Genomic DNA, 23,633 nt, shown 5'->3' on the forward strand with positions numbered 1-23,633 from the left:
ATCTGGTTTTGACGGTTTGGCAAGACCGGAATTTCCTAAACGAACGGTTTCCACTTAAGCCAGTGGGCCGAGGTGCGCCAGTTTTGTAGCCCCACGTTCACTGGATCTGGCACTCCGTGACCTTTTCTTTTGGCGAGTTATTAAGGGTACCTTCTTCGTTCCACCCTTATTACTTCTTCTATCAGAGCTCAGAGCTAGACTCTACCTGGCATGTTGCAGCGAGTTTGGAAAGGATTGGAATTCATATGGGATGTGTGAAACATAACCAGTGGAAGTCTTTATTAATTTGTTTACGTACATGGTAAAAAAAACTTGATGTATTTTGCTATATAGTGACACCAAAACCATGTCTGTAGGCAAAATGAGTAAATTAATGTGAGTCTTCAGAATCATCAAGTCCTTTTTGATAGCCCTATAGCCATTGACAGTGACTGGGCCAAATATCCCACGAAATAAGCATCAAACGAAAAAACTACAAAGAACGAAACTCGCCTAGCTTGAAGGGGGAAACCAGATGGCGCTATGGTTGGCCCGCTAGATGGCGCTGCCATAGGCCAAACAGACATCAACTGCGTTTTTTTTTAAATAGGAACCCCCATTTTTATTACATATTCGTGTAGTACGTAAAGAAATATGAATGTTTTAGTTGGACCACTTTTTTCGCTTTGTGATAGATGGCGCTGTAATAGTCACAAACGTGTAAGTACGTGGTATCACGTAACATTCCGCCAGTGCGGATGGTATTTGCTTCGTGATACATTACCCGTGTTAAAATGGACCGTTTACCAACTGCGGAAAAGGTCGATATCGTGTCGATGCATGGCTATTGTAATCAAAATGCCCAACGGGCGTGTGCTATGTATGCTGCTCGGTATCCTGGACGACATCATCCAAGTGTCCGGACCGTTCGCCGGATAGTCATGTTATTTAAGGAAACAGAAAGTGTTGAGCCACATGTCAAACGTCAACCACGACCTGTAACAAATGAGGATGCCCAAGTAGGTGTTTTAGCTGCTGTCGCGACTAATCCGCACAACAGTAGCAGACAAATTGCGCGAGAATCGGGAATCTCAAAAACGTCGGTGTTGAGAATGCTACATCAACATCGATTGCACCCGTACCATATTTCTGTGCACCAGGAATTGCATGACGACGACTTTGAACGTCGTGTACAGTTCTGCCACTGGGCACAAGAGTAATTACGGGACGATGACAGATTTTTTGCACGCGTTCTATTTAGCGACGAAGCGTCATTGACCAACAGCGGTAACGTAAACCAGCATAATATGCTCTATTGGGCAACGGAAAATCCACGATGGCTGCGACAAGTGGAACAGAGAGACCTTGGCAGGTTAATATATGGTGCAGCATTATGGGAGGAAGGATAATTGGCCCCCATTTTATCGATGGCAATCTAAATGGTGCAATGTATGCTGATTTCCTACGTAATGTTGTACCGATGTTAGTACGTTTCACTGCATGACAGAATGGCGATGGACTTCCATCATGATGGATGTGCGGCACGTAGCTCGCGTGCGGTTGAAGCGGTATTGAATAGCATATTGCATGACAGGTGGATTGGTCGTCGAAGCACCATACCATGACCCGCACGTTACCGTATTTGACGTCCCCGGATTTCTTTCTGTGGGGAAAGTTGAATGATATTTGCTATCGTGATCCACCGACAACGCCTGACAACATGCGTCAGCGCATTGTCAACGCATGTGCGAACATTACGGAAAGCGAACTACTCGCTGTAGAGAGGAATGTCGTTACACCTATTGCAAAATGCACTGAGGTTGACGGACATCATTTTGAGCATTTATTGCATTAATGTGGTATTTACAGGAAATCACGCTGTAACAGCATGCGTTCTCAGAAATGATAAGCTCACAAAGGTACATGTATCACATTGGAACAACCGAAATAAAATGTTCAAAGGTACCTACATTCTGTATTTTACTTTAAAAAACCTACCTGTTACCAACTGTTCGTCTAAAATTGTGAACCATATGTTTGTGACTATTACAGCGCCATCTATCACAAAGCGAAAAAAGTGGTTCAACTACTCTACGTACTACACGAATATGTAATAGAAAATGGGGATTCCTTTTTAAAAAAACGCAGTTGATATCAGTTTGACCTACGGCAGCGCCATCTAGCGGGCCAACCATTGCGCCATCTGGTTTCCAACTTTAAGCTAGACAAGTTTCGTTCTTTGTAGTTTTTTCGTTTGACGCTTATATCGTGAGATATTTGGCCCGGTCACGATCAATGGACGACCCTGTATAATGTTCTCCAATGTCACGATATTTCCTCGAACATTTGGCGATATTAAATCTACAGTTTAGTAAAGTCGCAGGCAATTACTAGGACGCCAGTGGTTTCGGTAAGTAGTCACTTGACTTAGAAAAGACACAGTTCATTCAATTCTGTAGAAGGCAATGTGCAAGGAGACTTCAGAGATGCACACATCGTTCCACGCTAGGACCACTCTTCAAAAAGAACTGTGCATTGTCAGAAGATAATATATGTTCCGGGTTCCCCGCGTAAGTAGTCCTGCTGTGTTACGAATAAGAGGTACATCGCGGTGTGAGAGTAAAATGACGCGACAACCGGAAACGTACACCAAAATTAAGTACGCGGGACGGTAGTCTTGTGAGCACAACGTTTAAACTGCACACTGGTTAACAGTGGTATTCTGGCGGTATGTGGACCAGCCGTAGTGAAACGGTGGCAATAGTTTGATCAAGGCACAGACGTGAATGAGTGATGCTAATAGAGAAGGGAGGTCGTCGACATCGGCCACAGGCGACAGTGTCCAGACAATCATGGAACTGACTCACAGTAATAGCAGACTATGCGACGATGAAGACGTTCACACAGCAGATCTCGAATGGCTCCATTAGCAAGGAGCGGCTTTCGGTCGTCGAAGAATTGGACGATTCGTTGTTGTCTACAGAGATTTGATGAGCATGTCGAGTAACAGTTTCTTGTATCTCAGTCACTTTGAAATGTAGTCCGGTATTCAGTAAAAGTTACTTGGCCTGTCACAGTAATGTGTAGTACAGTTTTTGAATTCGTCTCTTATGTCACGATCAATAACGATACACTGTTGTGCAGGGGAAATTTATAAAACATTGTTCAACATTTATGGGAATGCATATTGACCAGAACTTGAATTGGAATTCGTATATTGTAGATTTTCTTACTCCACGAACCATTGACGAAGTGAGGGTAGCCTGCATGCCTCTACGATACAGATAGCCAGTGCAAGCACGTCAGAGGGGTATCTGTGGGGAGAACAGATAGACATTTGTTTCCTGAAGAGTGGCGGCAGCCTTTTCAGTAGTTGCAGGGGCAGCAGTCTAGATATTGACTGATCCGACCTTGTAACGCTAGCCAACGTGGTGCTGCAATGTTGGTACTGCTAATGGCAAAAGCAAGGGCAAACTACAGCCATTAAGTTTGCTGGGGACATGTAGATCTACGGTATGACCTAACGATGGTTGCATCTTCCTGGGTAAAATATTCTCGAGATCTCTGGGCAGGGACTACTCAGGAGAGTATCATCATGAGGAAAAACAAAACTCGCGTTCCACGTGTGGAGTCGGGAATGTTAGACCCGTGCATCGGATATATAAGTTAGATAGTTTAAAAAGGGATAGAGTTTAGTTGAAGATCGATATCGTGGGAATTAGTGAAGTGTGATGGCAGGAAGAACACAACTACTGCTCAGTAAAAACAGAAAATCGAATAGATGTAATGCGTGAGTGCATTATCATAGCCAAGCTAGACATCAAACCAATACTCACCACAGTAGCACAAGCTCAATTATCAACTAGATCCGCAGATGATTAAAAGATGTAAGATGTACAACGATATATAAGCAATGTTTCAGATAGTTAAAGGTGAGGAAAATTTATTTGTAAGGGGGGGGGGGGGGGGGGGCGTCTGTATTCAAAGTAGGAAATTGAAGAGAAGGGAAAATAGAGAACATGGATAGGAGGAAGAACTGAAAGCAGAAGCCGCCTGGTAGAATTTTTTACGGGGCACAAGTCAGTGATTGCAAACACTTGGTGTAAGAATCATGAGAGAAGGTTGTGTATGTGGAAAAGACGCTAGGAGGTTTCAGATTATACACTACTGGCCGTTAAAATTGCTACACCAAGAAGAAATGCAGATGATAAACGGGTATTCATTGGACAAATATATTATACTAGAACTGACATGTGATTACATTTTCACACAATTTGGGTGCATAGATCCTGAGAAATCAGTACCCAGAACAACCATCTCTAGTCATAATAACGGCCTTGATACGCCTGGGCATTGAGTCGAACAGAGCTTGGATGGCGTGTACAGATACAGCTGTCCATGCAGCTTCAACACGATGCCACAGTTCATCAAGAGTAGTGACTGGCGTATTGTGACGAGCCAGTTGCTCGGCCACCATTGACCAGACGTTTTCAATTGGTTAGAGATCTGGAGAATGTGCTGACCAGGGCAGCAGTCGAACATTTTCTGTATCCAGAAAGGCCCGTACAGGACCTGCAACATGCGGTCGTGCATTATCCTGCTGAAATGTAAGGTTTCGCACAGATTGAATGAAGGGTAGAGCCACGGGTCGTAACACATCTGAAATGTAACGTCCACTGTTCAAAGTGTCGTCAATGCGAACAAGAGGCGACCGAGACGAGTAACCAATGGCACCCCATACCATCACGCCAGGTGATACGCCAGTATGGCGATGACGAATACACGCTTCCAATGTGCGTTCACCGCGATGTCGCCAAACACGGATGCGACCATCATGATGCTGTAAACCGAACCTCGATTCATCCGAAAAAATGACATTTTGCCATTCGTGACCCAGGTTCATCGTTGAGTACACCATCGCAGGCGCTCCTGTCTGTGATGCAGCGTCAAGGGTAACTGCAGCCACGGCCTCCGAGCTGATTGTCCATGCTGCTGCAAACGTCGTCGAACTGTTCGTGCAGATGGTTGTTGTCTTGCAAACGTCCCCATGTGTTGACTCAGGGATCGAGACGTGGCTGCACTATCCGTTACAGCCATGCGGATAAGATGCCTGTCATCTCGACTGCTAGTGATACGAGGCCGTTCGGATCCAGCACGGCGTTCCGTATTAGCCTCCTGAACCCAACGATTCCATATTCTGCTAACAGTCATTGGATCTCGACCAACGCGAGCAGCAATGTCGCGATACGATAAATCGCAATCGCGATAGGTTACAATCCGACCTTTATGAAAGGCTGCAACGTGATGGTACGCATTTATCCTCCTTACACGAGGCATCACAACAACATTTCACCAGGCAACGCCGGTCAACTGCTTTTTGTGTATGAGAAATTGGTTGGAAACTTTCCTCATGTCAGCACGTTGTAGGTGTCGCCACTGGCGCCAACCTTGTGTGAATGCTCTGAAAATCTAATCATTTGCGTATCACAGTATCTTCTTCATGTCAGCTAAATTTCGCGTCTGTAGCACGTGATCTTCGTCGTGTAGCAATTTTAATGGCCAGTAGTGTAATCAGCGGTTGGTGAAGATCCGTATTTCCGTAGTGGCGCTCACTCATTAGCACTACTTTACTAGGCTTCACAGTTCTTAGATTCCCTGACTGTGCGTTCATGTCCAGCACTGCACATCTCATTGTGTAGCGTCACTAGGTACAGATCCTGTCGCTGAGGGAGTGCTTCCCACCCGTTCTGCCGGCAGCTGGTGGGCTTGGGAGGGATGACGCTGATCGCCGGCTTCCTGGCGTTCAACGGCGGCTCTCTGGGCCGCATGTCTGGGCCCGGCGACAGCCAGCTGGTGGCGCGGGTCATGGTCAACACGGTGATGGGCGGCGCCGGCGGCTCCCTGATGGCGCTCGCCGTCGCCAGGGTGGGCCTCGCGGGGGCGCCAGCGGCCTTCGGCTTCGCCAACACGCTCAACGCCTCCTTCGCCGGCATGGTGAGTCCCTGCGTGTGCTGGCGCTGCTCTGTCGCGTAGAAAATGAAGGGGGTCTCATCGGGTTACTAGGCAAGGTGACGAATCCAGTCTAATGACTGGCTCTCCATCTCCCTCAGATGCTCCAAACAAATCTAGTATTATCCTTGGGTTTCTAGGCAAGGTGACAAATCCAATTCGTACTCCATGTTTCGGCGAGTGGCCTTTTATCTTTGTCAAATGCTCCATACTGTGGAGTCACGTGTGCTCATAGCTTGGCTTCCAACCAGCTTGGCTTCCAAACAAATCTAGTAGTGTCCTTGGGTTTCTAGGCAAGGTGACGAGTCCAGTTCGATGACTGGCTCTTCATCTCCCTCAGATGCTCCAAACAAATCTAATACTATCCTTGGGTTTCTAGGCAAGGTGACAAGTCCAATTCATACTCCATATTTCGACGACTGGCCTTTCAATCTTTGTCAAATGCTCCAAACTGTGGAGTCATGTGTACTCGCAGCTTGGCTTCCAACAAGCTTAGCTTCCAAACAAATCTAGTAGTGTCCTTGGGGTTCTAGGCAAAGTGACGAGTCCAGTTCGATGACTGGCTCCCCATCTCCCTCAGATGCTCCAAACAAATCTAGTAGTATCCTTAGGTTTCTAGGCAAGATGACAAATCCAATTCGTACTCCATGTTTCGACGAGTGGCCTTTCTATCTTTGTCAAATGCTCCATACTGTGGAGTCACGTGTGCTCTTAGCTTGGCTTCCAACCAGCTTGGCTCCCGAACAAATCTAGTAGTGTCCTTGGGTTTCTAGGCAAGGTGACAAATCCAGTTCGATGACTGGCTCTTCATCTCCCTCAGAGGCTCCAAACAAATCTAGTAGTATCCTTGGGTTTCCAGGCAAGGTGACAGATCCAATTCGCGCCCCATTTTTCGACGAGTGGTCTTTCTATTTTTGTCAAATTCTCCAAACTGTGGAGTCACATGTGCTCATAGCTTGGCTTCCAACCAGCTTGGCTTCCAAACAAATCTAGTAGTATCCTTGGGTTTCTAGGCAAGGTGACGAGTCCAGTTTGATGACTGGCTCTTCATCTCCCTCAGAGGCTCCAAACAAATCTAGTAGTATCCTTGGGTTTCCAGGCAAGGTGACAGATCCAAGTCGCTCCCCATTTTTCGACGAGTGGCCTTTCTATTTTTGTCAAATTCTCCAAACTGTGGAGTCACATGTGCTCATAGCTTGGCTTCCAATCAGCTTGGCTTCCAAACAAATCTAGTAGTATCCTTGGGTTTCTAGGCAAGGTGACGAATCCAGTTCGATGACTGGCTCTCCATCTCCCTCAAATGCTCCAAACAAGTCTAGTAGTATCCTTGGGTTTCTAGGCAAGGTGACAAATCCAAGTCGTACCCCTTGTTTCGACGAATGGCCTTTCTATTTTTGTCAAATGCTCCATACTGTGGAGTCACGGGTGCTCGCAGCTTGTCTTCCAACCAGCTTAGCTTCCAAACAAATCTAGTAGTGTCCTTGGGTTTCTAGGCAAGGTGACGAGTCCAGTTCGATGACTGGCTCTCCATCTCCCCCAGTTGCTCCAAACAAATCTAGTAGTATCCTTGGGTTTCTAGGCAAGGTGACAAATCCAATTCGTACCCCTTGTTTCAACGAGTGGGCTTTCTATTTTTGTCAAATGCTCCATACTGTGGAGTCACGGGTGCTCTTAGCTTGGCTTCCAACCAGCTTGGCTTCCAAACAAATCTAGTAGTATCCTTGGGTTTCTAGGCAAGGTGACGAGCCGGCTGCATTGGCCGAGCGGTTCTAGGTACTTCATTCCGGAACCGCGCGACTGCTACAGTCGCAGGTTCGAATCCTGCCTCGGGTGTGGATGTGTGTGATGTCCTTAGGTTAGTAAGGTTTAAGTACTTGTAAGTTCAGATGTTAAGTCCCATAGTGCTCAAAGCCATTTGAACCATTTGAGCCAAGGTGACGAATCCAGTTCGATGACTGGATCTCCATCTCCCTCAAATGCACAAAGCAAATCTAGTAGTATCCTTGGGTTTCTAGGCAAGGTGACAAATCCAATTCGTAATCCATATTTCGACGAGTGGCCTTTCTATCTTTGCCAAATGCTCCAAACTGTGGAGTCACGTCTGCTCGCAGCTAGGCTTCCAACCAGATGGGACTGGAAGAAGGCCCAGGTAATAGCAACCTATAAAAAGGGTAGAAAATCGGATGCATATAATTACCGGCCAATTTCACTGACATCGATTTGTTGTAGAATCCTGGAACATATTTTGTGTTAAGACATAATGACCTTTCTAGACTCTGAGAAGCTCATCTTCAGAAACCAGCACGGTTTTAGGAAACAGCGGTCATGCGAGACACAGCTGGCCCTCTTTGTGCATGATATACAACAGGCTCTAGATACAGGCTCCCAGGTTGATGCCATATTTCTCGACTTTCGAAAGGCGTTCAACTCAGTTCTGCAGTGTCGCCTCCTCCAAAAAGAGCGCGCTTACAGTATATCTGATGACATACGCGGTTGGATAGAAAGTTTTCTAACACACAGAGAGCAGTATGTCGTCCTGAATAGGGTGACTTCAACAGAAACAAGCGTAACTTTAGGTGTGCCCCAGGGCAGCGTAATAGATCCGCTGGTTTTTTACGATTTACATAAACGATCTGGTTGATGGTATTTACAGCGGCATTAGACTGTTTGCCGATGATGCTGTAGTCTACAGGAAAGTAGTATCACACGAAAGTTGTGAACAAGTCAATGAAGATTTGCAGAAAATAAATGCGTGGTGTAATGACTGGAAATTATCTCTCCATATTAGTAAGTGTAACCTAGTATGTTACTACCACCAACTTTCAAATCGCGCAATGATCACCATTCAAAGATAAGGGTAATAAGAGCTCGTATTGAGGCGTTCAGACAGTCTTTTTTCCCTCGTGCGATCCGAGAGTGGAACAGAGGGGGGGGGGGGGGGGGGGGGGTGGATATGACTTTGACGCGAATTATGCTCTCCGCCACACACCGCTTGGTGGCTAGCGGAGTATATATGTATATGTAGATACTGCAAGATCCTCGTATGGACTTCTTCTGTGAGGTACTATAGGTGCTAAAGCCCTATTTATGCCCATATTCAAATTTGTGAGCGAGCCATAGTGTGTTCCTCCAGTGATGATGTCTGGGAATATCGAATCCTTATATCTGCATGGAAGGGTTCTCAACTAGATGTTTCTTGACTACAAATGACTGCTCCCACACGATTTTCCATGAATGGTTGACGCTGAAAGAGGACTCAACAAGGTCGTTTGCTGTGCACCACGTACACTGTGATACAAGTAAATGGAACATTCTCAAGAAGCAGATTGGATTTTGGTGCGGACCTCACATGACCTGTCAGCTTCAGTCACTAGTGGAGGTGGTGGTGGACGCAGTGGAAAGCTTGTTTTCATCAGCATCTCTTGTGGTTTTGACAGCATGTGGCATGACGGTCTCTTCTTCAAACATTTTAACGGGGGATCCATGTGTTACATGCATCAGTCTCCTTTGGATATAAATTCAAAGAACAATATTCTATTTGTGTACCCAACAGGTGGTCTTCTCAGAATGCTGGAGTGCCACAAGGATTAATCCTGGGGCTGACCTTCTACATTCTTTTCACCATTGACTTTGTCACTGACTGCGTCCAGTTCACCTTGTATGTAGACAACACAGGAGGAAAGTCTCGACCAGCCTACAGTCATTCTTTGCACTACATCGGCATCATGTTGAACACTCAGCTAATATGGTCTCATTATGTTCAGGAAACTGAGATGGTTCGCACTGGGTCACCTCAAGCACCTCTAACCGCTGCTGAAATTTGCGACTATGTTACTGGAAAATCTATCGAGACTCATGCATTGCGATTGCCACACTGCCAGACAAGGGACATCCCCACATCACAGCTGCAGTAAGTACAGACTTCCCTCAGGCTTTCCTCACCCCCCCCCCCACCCTCCTCCAGCCCCCTTAATTCCGAAGGCATCATTTTCAGGAGAGGGTAGTGTTGTTTGATGGGAAGGTATGACAGTCCCAGAACTGTCATATTCAAGCACTCGGGCACAAAATCCAGATAAGACAGTAAGCACAATCATAAAAAATCACAACCAAATGTAAGGCACAAATCACAGCCTAAATAATATTGCAGCAAAAACTCTAAGGTTATAGACTTCAACACAACCAAGACTAAGGGGGCATGAGTCGTGCCTGGGTAGCTCAGTTGGTAGAGCACTTGCCCGCGGAAGGCAAAGGTCTCGAGTTCGAGTCTCGGTCTGGCACACAGTTTTAATTTGTCAGTAAGATTGATATCAGCGCACACTCCGCTGCAGAGTGAAAATCTCATTCTGGAAACATCCCCCAGGCTGTAGCTAATCTATGTCTCAGCAATAGCCTTTCTTCCAGGAGTGCTAGTTCTGCAAGGTTTGCAGGAGAGCTTCTGTAAAGTTTGGAAGGTAGGAGACAAGGTACTGGCAGAAGTGAAGCTGCGAAGATGGGGCGTGAGTCGTGCCTGGGTAGCTCAGCTGGTAAAACACTTGCCTGCAAAGGCAAAGGTCCCGAGTCGAGTCTCGGTCCAGCACACAGTTTTAATCTGTCGAGTCTCGGTCTGGGACACCATTTTAATCTGTCAGGAAGTTTGATATCAGTGCACACTCCGCTGCAGAGTGAAAATCTCATTCAAGAATGAATATATACACACACACATACACACGCACACGCGCACACACACACACACACACACACACTAAAGAGCTAAGGAAACTGGTACACCTGCTGAATATCGTGTTGGTTCCCTGCGAGCACGCAGAAGTACCACAATGCAATGTGGCAGGGTCTCGACTAATGTCTTAAGTAGTGCTGGAGGGAACTGACACCATGAATCCTGTAGGACTGTTCATAAATTCGTGAGAGTATGAGGGGGTGGAGATCTCTTCTGAACAGCACGTCGCAAGGTATCCCAGATATGCTTAGTAATGTTCATGTCTGAGGGATTTGGTGGCCAGCGGAAGTGTTTAAACTCAGAAGAATTTTCCTGGAGCCACTCTCTAGCATTCCTGGACGTGTGGGGTGTCGCATTGTCCTGCTGGAATTGCTGAAGTCCATCGGAATGTGCAACGGACATGAATGCATGCAGGTGACCAGACAGGATGCTTACATATGTGTCACCTTGTCAGATTCGTATCTAAACGTATCAGAGGTCCCATATCACCCCAACTGCACACGCCCCACATTATAACAGAGCCTCCATCAGCATGAACAGTCCCCTACTGACATGCAGGATCAATGGATTCATGAGGTTGTCTTTATACTCGTACACGTCCATTGTCTAGATACAATTTGAAACAAGACTCGTCCGACCAGGCGACATGTTTCCAGTCATCAACAGTCCACAGTCAGTGTTGATAGACCTTAGTGAGATGTAAAGTTTTGTGTTGTGCAGTCATCAAGGGGTCACGAGTGGGCCTTCGGCACTGAAAGCCCATATCAGTGATGTTTTGTTGACACTTGTTGATGGCCCAGCATTAAAATCTCGACAGTGTATGGAAGGGGTACACTTCTGTTGTCATGTTGAATGATTCTCTTCAGTCGTAGGTACCATTCTTGCAGAATATTTTTCCGGCCACAGCGATGTCGGAGATTTGATCTTTTACCAGATTCCTTATATTCACATTACACTCATGAAATGGTTGTAGGGGAAAATCTCCACTTCATCAATACCTCGTAGATGCTGTGTCCCATTGCTCGTGCGCTGACTATAACACCACATTCAAATTCACTTAAATCTTGGTAACTTGCCACTGTAGCAGCAGTAACTGATCTAACAACTGCGCCAGACACTTGTCTTCTCTTATATAGGCACTGACAACCGCAGCACTGTATTCTGCCTGTTTACATATCTCTGTGTGTGAATATGCCTGCCTATACCAGTTTCAAAAATGGTTCAAATGGCTCTAAGCACTATGGGACTTAACATCTGAGGTTATCAGTCCCCTAGATTTAGAACTGCTTAAACCTAACTAATCTAAGGACGTGACACACATCCACGCCCGAGGCAGGATTCGAATCTGCGACTGTAGCAGCAGTGCGTTTCCAGACTGTAGCGCCTAGAATCGCTCGGCCCCAGCAGCTGGCCTATACCAGTTTCTTTGGCGCTTTTCATAGCATGCTGGTATCTGTTACATACTTTGATACCATTTGTCTTTCTGCACCCACGGCATTATTCTGTAAGCTCACATTTTCTTGGTATTTTCTATTTCTGATGCACGAGATGACTAGTGACATCCTAGCATTGTGTGCTGGATCTCAAACTCTGCTTAAATTTAAACCACCACTACACCAGCCCTGCCCCACACCACATAATAGTTTCCAGTAGCCAATGCCATACACTCTAACTGCAGTCACAAATAAAGTAAATGAGGACATCAATGAAACTACTGAAGACAACTGTAATTGTTAGTGAGCAAACAGAGCCAAGCACTTCCTGAGACACAATTGGCATACAGCACCATTCCAAGATGACAACATTGTCATCACTGAGACAAACTGGAAGGAAAGTGCTGTAGCCAATAATTTCATACCAATTATAACTCATTTGATGCAGCGTATGTCACAGTGGTGATGGAACAATCACCCCACTTCCCTGCAGAGTGAGGAAAGGATGATGAAATTGTTCTAATTGCAATAAAAGAAGTCATGTTGCCACTTTGCTGAAAGGCTGGTGGAACTATTACTGACAACAACACCCTCCTGAAACAGACACAACCGGCCATAGCCACATGCCTGGCAAACATTTCCAAAACTATTCTGCACATGGTCAAGTATCCTATTTCACAGCAACATGCGGAGGTAGTGGTATTTCACAGGCTCAGAATTACAGACCCAGTAACCTACTGGCAGCTCTCTCCAAACTACTCAAAGTTATATAGTTGTGGAGGCAGCAGCAGCATCACAGTAGCTTGTAGATGCTACTTTCAGAGTAGTAGTTCAGATTTCAGTGCAGGCACTTCACTATAGTACGCTGTATGGTTACTGGAGGCTTCGAATACTACAGTGTCCTACTAGTGCCTTAGTATTACTAGATGTCTTCACTCTGCCTGACAGCATTTGTTACAATGACCTTTCCTACAAGTTACTTGTTTTAGGGTCCCAATGCCACATGTCTGCCACCTTGACTCCAACACAGTGTCGAGTACAGACTCCTGATGAAAGCTAGCTCGTGTGTGTCAGTAGCAAGGATCCCACAGTAATGCTCCAAGGAAATCAGATATTCTTTTGGCAATGATGGGGCCTGATGATGGCAGTAATGTGTCACTGAAACTAGTTGTGTGACAGAATAAAGAGATTCTCAAGATACAGCTGTGTTGGTACTTTTCCTCATACATATCATTGGCTGAATAAGATAATCATCTATAAACTGTACGTAGAAGTTTATTGGGAGGATAGAAGAGTTGCTTAGGCAACCACCTCACAGGCTCTGGGCATCATGTAAGCAATAATACCATAGGATGTATAAGCTGTGGAACTGACTTAGGGGCAGAAGAAAACCATCTCAAACCAAGACTGCCTTAAAGCTTTTGGCTACAGTGAGGACCTCTCATGTAACCTCATGGAGCTGCATTTCCATGGACCCAGAGTAACCTGTTTACATAGAGTCATGGACATGTCCTGGAGTGCTACTTGCACTGATTGCCAGTGAATGAAAAGAAGAAGGGAAAGTCCACACACCCACACCTACCATGAACATGAGAAAATGAAGGACATTAGCTCATCTGCAAATGGCTGGCTGTACAGCACAAGTGGAAAAACATGGGAAGACTGGTGTTTATTTGTTAGTAATAGTGTCATTAAATTTTTTCCACCATACTCTGTAATTACTTAATCACTTTAATTTTCTTAATCTTCTCCTTTATGTTTGTTAGTTTTATATTAATTTAATTTTAAGTATAAGAACTGCTTTACATATTTAAACTAGATCAGAACTCTCTGGACCCAAGAGAGTTGTGGATAGCCAGAGACATTTAAGGAGGTGACAAAAGAAAGTTGAGTTTTGTTAAAAGTTTAGCTATATATTTAGAAAAGTTCAGTCTGCTGTAGCATCAAGGATGAAGATTATTCACAGCAATGCTATCACACACACACACACACACACACACACACACACACACACACACACACGCACACCACCACCACCACTGACACCACTGTTGTCAGTCTCACAGCGGCCACAGGCATGTACGTATGGGTGTTTGTTTGGTTGTGTGTGTGAATGTGTACTTATGCTAAGGAAAGAGCAAGAGCTTGAAAGCTAGTGGGATACTGTTTTCTGTTTGCATTTTTCTATGGAATACACATCAGTTATATATATGTGAATGAGCAGTCACCTTCCTTCATTGAACGTATTATTTCATCCAGGAATTTCCATTGTCATTATCATAACAGTGTGTTATATAAAATATGTAACTGAAATAAATAAATAAATAAGCAAATACATGCACATTTATGACACAGCAATCTTAAGCCACATCATGAAACCACACATGGGCTACCAACTGCAGAAACTTGTTTGCTGCTTGGACTCTCAAGCAATACCTCATAATTACAGCTTCCACACCATTGACGACCACACAATGCACAGTTCCCATAGGTCTGCTGCGATACTGAATGAAATGGCATGGTGCAGTATCTCAGTGACACAATGGTCAATACCTAAAAACATGTCAACACATCATAGATGTCTGAAACCCACCGGATGCCTTGGTATGTTGTATCCACTACTGAATCCTTTTTCAATTCTGCCTTCATATCTCGGTATCACTCTGTATATGTCAAACTTCATCCTGTGCCCCAATACACCACTTTTTTGTGACATCTAAACAATACAAAGAGTGCAAAGCTGACCAAAGCTGCTCATTCTGAGGAGATTCCCATTGGCCCAGCTATATGAGTTGGTAAATATTCCACAACTATGGCACTACTTGACAGTAACTGTTTGAAGGCTAGAACTGTGTGCCGGGCTAAGACTTGAACTTGGGACCTTTGTCTTTTGTAGGCAAGTGCTCTACTGATTGAGCTGCCCTATTGTGGCTTATAACCTGTTCTCACAGCCATACTTCTGCAGGTACCTCATCTACCGTCTTACAAACTTCACAGAAGTTCCCCTGCAAAACTTGTAAGACTAGCACTCCTGGAAGAAAGGATAAGCAGAGATGTGGCTTAACCACAGCCCGGGGGTTGTTTTCAGAATGCAGTTTTCACTCTTCAGCTGAGTATGCATTGATATGAAACTGTGTGCTGGACCAAGATGCAGGATCTTTGCCTTGTATGGGATAGTGCTCTACTAACTGAGATAAATATAAATGTGCTTCTGGTCAGGGCCTCCCAATGGATAAACCAATCACCTGGTGCAAGTGTTTTTAGTTGACGTCACTTTGGTGACTTGCGTGTCGATGATATTGATGAGGATGATATGATGATAAAGACAACATGACACTTAGTCCCCAAATGGAGAAAATCTCTGACACAGCTAGAAATCAAACCAAGGCCCCTTGCATGGCATTCTGCCATGCTGACCACTCAGCTATGGAGGCAGAGACTGACTGAGCTACCAAAGCATGACTTGTGACCCATCTGCACAGCCTTACATCTGCTCGTATCTTATCTCCTACCTTGCCAGAAAATTTCTTATCAGTGAACACTCTACTGGAGAGTAAAAATGTCATTTTGGAAAATGTCTGACTGAGCCATGTCTCTGCATATCCTTTCTTCCAGTAGTGCTAACCTTGGAGTTCCACAGGAGAGCTTCTGAGATGTCTGGAAGGTCAGAAATGAGGTTCTGGTGAAAGTAAGGATGTGAGAAGGGGTCATGAGTTGTACTTGGATAGCTCAGTCAGTAGAGTTCTTAACCACAAAATGAAAAGGCCCTAAGTCTTGGTCTGGCACACAGTTTTAATCTGCAAGGAAGTTTCATATCACTGCACACTCTGCTACAGAGTGGAAATCTCATTCTAGGTTGCTGCTGGTTCCTCTCCTGTCCTTTACAATAAGTAAGAGACTTCTTTAATCACTATTTGCAAGGCAAAATGTGCAGCTGTAAATAAAGTATAAGCTTATGTTTAAGATGTCCAATATCATAAAATATGCTGTGTGTACATTTTCCAGTGGACGGATTTATAAATAACAAAGAAATTGGTGCTGGTGCTCCATCTTTAATGACCTTCTTGTCAACATGTTATTTTATATTTCCCCTTCTTCCTCCTGAAATTCAGGGTAGTTGGGTACCAGTAATGTAAGTAATTTTATAATTCTAGTTTGTGGCCATTTCCTTTAAAAGAATAATATTCTGATTTTTTTCCTGAGTTATTCCAGTTTTAAGTGTGCTTAAGTACTTAAGTGTACTTTAATACACAGAAGCTTATGTATTTTACAGTGCAGGGCCTGTGTGTTCCTCATGCGTATCACAATGTTGTCTAGTGACTGCAGTGGCCCTTCATTGTGCATTGATGGACAAATGATTACTAATTAAGTGAATAAAATCTGTGTATGTGTGCTTTTATTTATCTTGCAATCATTTTAGCTGTATTCCTCCTAACACAATAATATAAATAAGTGTCTTTATTTTCTGTTCATCTTGCAGGTATCGGTGTGTGCTGCAGCTGACATAATGACCTTCTGGTCAAGTTTCATATCAGGCATTGTAGCTGCTGTTGTGTACCTGACACTCCATAATCTGGTTATATACTGTAGAGGTAGGTAGAATTATAGTATTTTATGGGTCTTCCAAGGTGGGAGAAAATTAAGTGATTTTAATATAGAAAAGAGATTACAAATGTTAGTTACTTCTGGACAATTACAAAGATATTATAGAAACTGAAATCTGTGATTATTATTTAGACAGACTGAAACCATTTAAAAGTGTGAAACTATTTCTTTACACTATTTTCAGTGGACGACCCATTAGACACTGTGGGAGTACATCTTGGAGGTGGGCTCTGGGGAGTTTTTGTAGCAGCTTTCTTTGCTGAAGGTGGACTTGTGTATGGAATCAGCTATGAGTCATCCATGGTAAGTCTTTCCTCATTTCAACAACTTCAGTTTTAAGTGTACTGTAACAAACAAAATATTATGTATTTTACCCAATGTGGAAAAGGGGGAGTGGGCTGTGTGTTCTTCATGAGTATTATAATTTTGTTGAGTGGGAGTGTGTTCTCACAAGTATCAAAATGTCGTGCAGTGACAATAGTTATATTGAGTAATAAAATAGCTCTCATGAAGTGACAAAATATGTAACAAGGCAGCTTTCACATATAACCCTTCAGTATTATGTCATAAGTTGAAAAAGATTCCATTTCTCCTGATGCTTATATTAATAGAAGAATTTCTTGTGATGACAAGAGAATTCTTCATTGTGTTGTAATGAAACATACTTTAATTTTGGTGTATAACTTCGCAAGAATTCACTACATACAGAAGCTTTTAGCTCTCAGTGTGAACATGGGAGAGCACTCCTCCCACAGAGCAAGGGCATAGGAACTGCCATTCAGTGACTGAAATATGGAAAAAGGTCACCTGCACTAAAGAGCCATGGTTTACATCACTAAACATCAGTGGCAGAATATGAGCTCTGTATGGTGGCTTGCAGAGTGTATATGAATATGAAGATGTAGATCCAGGTGTGGCTTGTGTAATTTTCTTTGTGTGTGTGAGGGGGAGGGGGGGGGGCAACCTGTCCTCCCCTTCATTGGGCATACCTTTGTTTTCATTAATAAGAGTTGGTGTGGTACTAAGTCAAACATTTTTCTAATGACAAGAAATGATGCCTTCACTTGATTGCCTTATTTATTTATTCACCCACAGGTCATCTCCCCAGGATTTGTCTTTGAAATATAATGAAAGTAAAAAGCTCAAAAATACACACACATGGAACAGGTAAATATGTTTACAAGGATAGGACAGGCTTTGCTCCATGGCTTTCAGGATGTCATGTGAGAAAACTGTGAGTTGGGTTTCAGTACAGATATGTTTTTGTAATCCATGTTCATTGTTATGGCAATGTTCATTCTGTTCAGTATATCTCATTGTGTTTTAATTGAGAATTCTTAGATTCTACAACATCTGAATGTTACTGATACTAGATGGTAGTTTTGTAGATCACTTTTCCTCCCTTTCTTGTGCTAGGCAAGTGTGACCTATACTTTCTTCTAGCCAATGGGCACAGCCTCTTGTTCAAGGGATCTATGATACATTATGGTTAAGAGAAGGGCTAACTCAGTCGCCAATTCTGTAGGAAATCTGACAGGAACTCCATCAGGCTGTGTTCAGTTTTAGCAATTTCAACTATTTTTCAAATCAAATCCTAATAGAGGGAAACATTCCACGTGGGAAAAATTACATATAAAAATAAAGACGAGGTGACTTACCGAGCGAAAGCGCTGGCAGGTCGATAGACACACAAACAAACACAAACATACACACAAAATTCTAGCTTTCGCAACCAACGGTTGCCTCATCAGAAAAGAGGGAAGGAGAGGGAAAGATGAAAGGATGTGGGTTTTAAGGGAGAGGATAAGGAGTCATTCCAATCCCGGGAGCGGAAAGACTTACCTTAGGGGGAAAAAAGGACAGGTATACACTAGCACACACATATATATCCATCCACACATACAGACACAGGCAGACATATTTAAAGACAAAGAGTTTGGGCAGAGATGTCAGTCAAGGTGGAAGTGTCGAGGCAAAGAAGTTGTTGAAAGACAGGTGAGGTATGAGTGGCGGCAACTTGAAATTAGCGGAGATTGAGGCCTGGCGGATAACGAGAAGAGAGGATATACTGAAGGGCAAGTTCCCATCTCCGGAGTTCGGATAGGTTGGTGTTGGTGGGGAGTATGCAGATAACCCGGACAGTGTAACACTGTGCCAAGATGTGCTGGCTGTGCACCAAGGCATGTTTAGCCACAGGGTGATCCTCATTACCAACAAACACTGTCTGCCTGTGTCCATTCATGCGAATGGACAGTTTGTTGCTGGTCATTCCCACATAGAATGCATCACAGTGTAGGCAGGTCAGTTGGTAAATCATGGGTGCTTTCACACGTGGCTCTGCCTTTGATTGTGTACACCTTCCGGGTTACAGGACTGGAGTAGGTGGTGGTGGGAGGGTGCATGGGACAGGTTTTGCACCGGGGGCGGTTACAAGGATAGGAGCCAGAGGGTAGGGAAGGTGGTTTGGGGATTTCATAGGGATGAACTAACAGGTTACGAAGGTTAGGTGTCTTTCCGCCGTCCACAGCCGTACTAGACCAATGTTATGATGGGCCTGTTATCGAAGAATCTTGATTTTCATGTCATGATTTAATAGCAGCCAATGCAGGGTTCCAGGCTGTGCTCAGATGAAATACCGTATCCTTGTTGATGAGATGAGATGAGATGAGCCAATATGGCACCATAAATTTCCACTGTGACTGGGCTTTTGACCTAACTGTCTTGAGCAGCTGAAGCAGAGAAGATTGAGATCCCCACTTACAGGTCAGTTATGTGATGAACTGGTCATACTATGTTCCGGAAAGAGGCTATTGTGACAGTAACATGATAGAAATTGAGAAGGAGAATGTCTGTAAAATTTACATTTATTCATCATAAATTATTACACAGGCAGCTGACAACCGAGTTCTGTTTGTAAATGTCTATGCACTTGAAATTGTGTGGCCGGGATGAATGCTGTTAGAATTAATAATTCACACTTTGTTGCACAACTCAAATACTGGTCCTGGAGGCTGTACACTCCCCAGTGTTATAAGTGCACCACCTGACTGCATGACTACGAGGTAATGACAGACTTATGTTCCACAGAAAAGCAAGTGACTTTCCATTTGACCTGTGGGATACCAGGTCTGTCACAGGTGCAAGAAAACAACATAAATGGCATCACAACTCAAACGCATATCCCACAACAGTGAAGAACAAGCCCAGCACCACAGAGGGCTATGTCCAAAGCTCAAGAGAGAGATCAGGGAAACCACTGCAGAAGCTGATCTGGCCTCAATGCCCAATGCAGCAGAGCCACGTGGGCGCGGACATGGGTCCAGGAGCCAGGAGCTATGACAGACTCATACTCATTGATGCAGAAGGTGATTTTTAGAGCTCGATTGGAGATGATCCATTGATGATGTGACCCACTGAGAAAACAGAGTCTCAAGATGGCAACTGGCATACCAGATTCTAATCCTGTACCAAGGCAGGATGCATGCAGTATGTGTCTCATGGCAGGACAGCATGGGCATTTGAATTGGACCTGGTGAACAGCCTGTGTAATGTAGTCTGTCAGTGGGTGTGGGGCTGGTTGTCTGGGTGCTTCCAGTGGGAGCAGTCCAGGCAACTGCACCAACTGGATGGGCAAGGTGGAATGAGGCTGAGGTGCCTTGTGACTGGTGGCTTCCACTTGTCACTGGCAACTAGGGGTGTGGGCTCTGCTAGAGCATTATCCTGACCACTGCTGGAGGAAATGTCATCTGTTGATGGGTCATCTTCCACTCAGTGAAAAAAATAAACTGCTCTGGAAGCAGTCAAGATGTAAGCTGGCCAGAATCTGTCAGTTGAACCTTTAGTTGGCTTGCCGTTGTACTCAATGTGGACTGTTCTCTTGCCACAGGTGACTGCATAGTGTTGCCCCAGTTGGTTGGCCAGTGTGGTGGCTGTACCACATTGGTGCTGAATGTAACATGAGTACAGCACTGCAGATCTGCTTGTACGAAGACTTTGCCATTGCTGTGCCATGCCGGTACATGCGGTCAGAGGCCAGACATTTGGATGCATAGACATTCTGTCAGTGATGGGCATAGGCGTTATGTGGTGGTGGTACTTGTTCATAGACAATGTTGGCAGATGAAGTACCAGTCTCATTGTTCAGAGTTACTCACAGGCTGAGCTGTACCAGTGGGAGTGCTTCAGTCCAGGCATTGTCACAGCAAGTTAGAGAGGCCTTTAGTGTCCTATGGAACTGCTCAACTATGCCCTTAGGACACTGAGTGGTAACTGGTAGTCTTGTGTAACTGCATACCACAAAGTCACGTAACGTGTGTGCATAATGTGCAGTCACCTGGTGGCCACAATCTGTTATGACGTGATTAGAGCAGGCAAAGTTTGTCACTCAGGTGTTGATGATGGTGGTGTTGATGGACTCAATGGCGGTGTTAGCTATGGGCATTCACTTCAGTCAGTGAGTGAAGCAGTCCAGTGTTGTCAACAAGTAATGCTTGCCACAGAATGGGAAATGGCTGCCTCATAGTTTTCAGAAAAGGCATTTAATATTGTGTAGGATGTTTTATTAAACTCCCAGTCAAGTGATAGATGATTTACATCACCTCCAGTGGTAACAGTATGATTAGGAAATGTACATACAGTAAAAGTTCAATATACCATTGTCCGATATACCATGAGACCAGTTATAGTGTGGTGTAAAAGCCTTATTACAGTCTGTATTTCTTTTCTGTATTATCGTTAACCCATGTTAAATCCAAGTCCTGAAACAATAACTCAACTTTATCTTATTATTATTATTATTATTATGGCACTGATATTTTTTCCTGCCCACACACATTCCTGAATGTAACAATATATAATAATATAAGTTAAGATAAAGAATGAATTACTGTGTACAAAGTTGGAAAATATGTAATAGAAGGTTTTCAATTAATTGATACAATCCACATATAAATTGGACTTGTGGTTTGATTTATAAGCAATTTTGAAGCTAGTGGAGAAGGAGAATTCATGGGAGTGCAGGATATATGTGTTTGCCACTGTTCCAAAAGTCAAGAGGAGAAATGAGCAGTGAGGATGCTGACATGTATAGAAGAAGTGTCTTTGGGAGGAGCAAAAGTAGATTCTCAAACCTTGTAGAACGTTGGCATATGGAGACACTGCTGGTGAAACCAAAAAGTAAGACGCAGTTTGAGTGGAGTGATACCCATTGTTTGCGACAGACTGTGACAACAGCTGGATGAGCACAGATCATGTCACTGGTGTTGATGATGTCTCAGTGGAGCAATAAGCTCAATTAGTAGTTTATTTTATGTTGCTAAGTGAAATATGTACTACTGCACAGGAAGTGACTTTGATAGATCAAAAGTTTTCTTTTGAATGACGACAGTAGCTACAGACTTAGATATGGTTAGATCAAATGAACAAAGCTTATGCCACTCCACTCCATCATTGCTTTCCACTGCAATGGTGAGTAAGACTGTGCTATCGATCATGCTACAGATATTCTCGGTGTTGTAGATAATACATAACACAAATCCAGACTTTAATGCAATTTATTTCCTGGTAACTAAATTGCATTAAAGTCGGCATTTGTGTTATGCATTTTCTACATTGTATATATGCTGATTTCTGGCTTGACAAGACTTTTATTCTCAATATTATTTTAGATAATTATGGATGGCCTTATGGCCATGATTCAGTTGGTAAATGTAATAGGAGTGGAGAATCATTTTGTGAATGATTTCAAGCAGTATTTCGATGTATTGGTGTATAAATTCCTGTGTGGTAGAGTATTTTATCCAGGTATCATTAAATGTGTGTGAATAATGCTCATCCCAGTATTGTACCTCCCACTGGTGTCGCAGGTTTGTAAAGAATACATTGGGAAGGTGATTACTCTGAAAGAAGGGCTCCCAAAGAGATTTCTTGAATTCAAACAATGAAAACTCCAGGTAGGAATGTCAACAATGTAGGAAAAGACAGATTGCTATTTACCATAAAGAAGACACACTAAGTTGCAGCCAGGTGCACTTGAGTTGGTGGTCATGTGTGCATGAGGTGTGCTGGCTCGTGTGTATGAATGGTCTTGCCTCTCTTCTACTGATGAAAATAGTAGCTGAAAACTTTAGGTAAGAGTCTTTTAATTATGCCTGTCATTTCCTACATTGTTGATACCTTCACTTCTGTTGTTTTGCACTTCCCACTTCGTTTATGAATGTGATACATTTGTATATGAGCATAATTGGAGGACACAGGACCTCAAAAATGTAATTCCCTTTCACCAGAGGAGCTTGATAGTTATTTTCTGGTCATCAAATATCTTCCCTGGCCTATCATTTCATTAAAAGTGTATGAATGTGTTGAATGTGTCACCAGAAGGACTACTGAGGAAGGCAGCACAATGGTTAGCACACAGCCTCGCATTCAGGAGGATGATAGTTCAAACCCACATCCAGCCATCCACATTTATGTTTTCTGTGATTTCTCTAAATCATCCCAGGAAAATGCTGGGATGTTTCCTTTGAAAGGGCATGGCTGATTTCCTTCCCCATCCCTGACGCTGTCTGAGCTTGTGCTCCGACTCTAATGCTCTCGATGTTGATAGGATGTCAAACCCAACCTTCCTTCCTTCTTCCCAGAAGGACTGCATTGTCAGAGCATTCACAGTGAAAGTGAAGCAGGTGAGTTTTAAAGGACACAGCATCACTAAACTTGCCAACTCATTGGGCCAAGCAGGTGGATGCAAGTTACGGAGTGAATGGGCATGCCTTGTAACTTGGCTAGCTGCCACTGATGAGAATTTGTTTTCATAGAGGCATTGTATTTTTTAGTTTTCAACTAACTGATAGAAGGAAACACTACAAAATTAGAAGATAGGTGAATAAGTTACA

At 43.8% G+C, this 23,633-nt stretch overlaps 1 protein-coding gene across 1 annotated transcript in view; it reads left to right on the forward strand.

Annotated features, from left to right (window-relative positions):
- The window catches only part of LOC126464895 (putative ammonium transporter 1), a 394,112-nt gene that overhangs the window by 313,147 nt on the left and 57,332 nt on the right, over nt 1-23,633 (forward strand). Inside the window, exons 6-8 of the mRNA XM_050096267.1 lie at nt 5,737-5,973; nt 16,619-16,730; nt 16,928-17,046. Coding sequence (XP_049952224.1) covers nt 5,737-5,973; nt 16,619-16,730; nt 16,928-17,046 — 468 coding nt within the window. The remainder of the gene's footprint in view (nt 1-5,736; nt 5,974-16,618; nt 16,731-16,927; nt 17,047-23,633) is intronic.

Source organism: Schistocerca serialis, chromosome 1, assembly GCF_023864345.2.
Source record: "Schistocerca serialis cubense isolate TAMUIC-IGC-003099 chromosome 1, iqSchSeri2.2, whole genome shotgun sequence".
Taxonomy (NCBI): Eukaryota; Metazoa; Arthropoda; class Insecta; order Orthoptera; family Acrididae; genus Schistocerca; species Schistocerca serialis.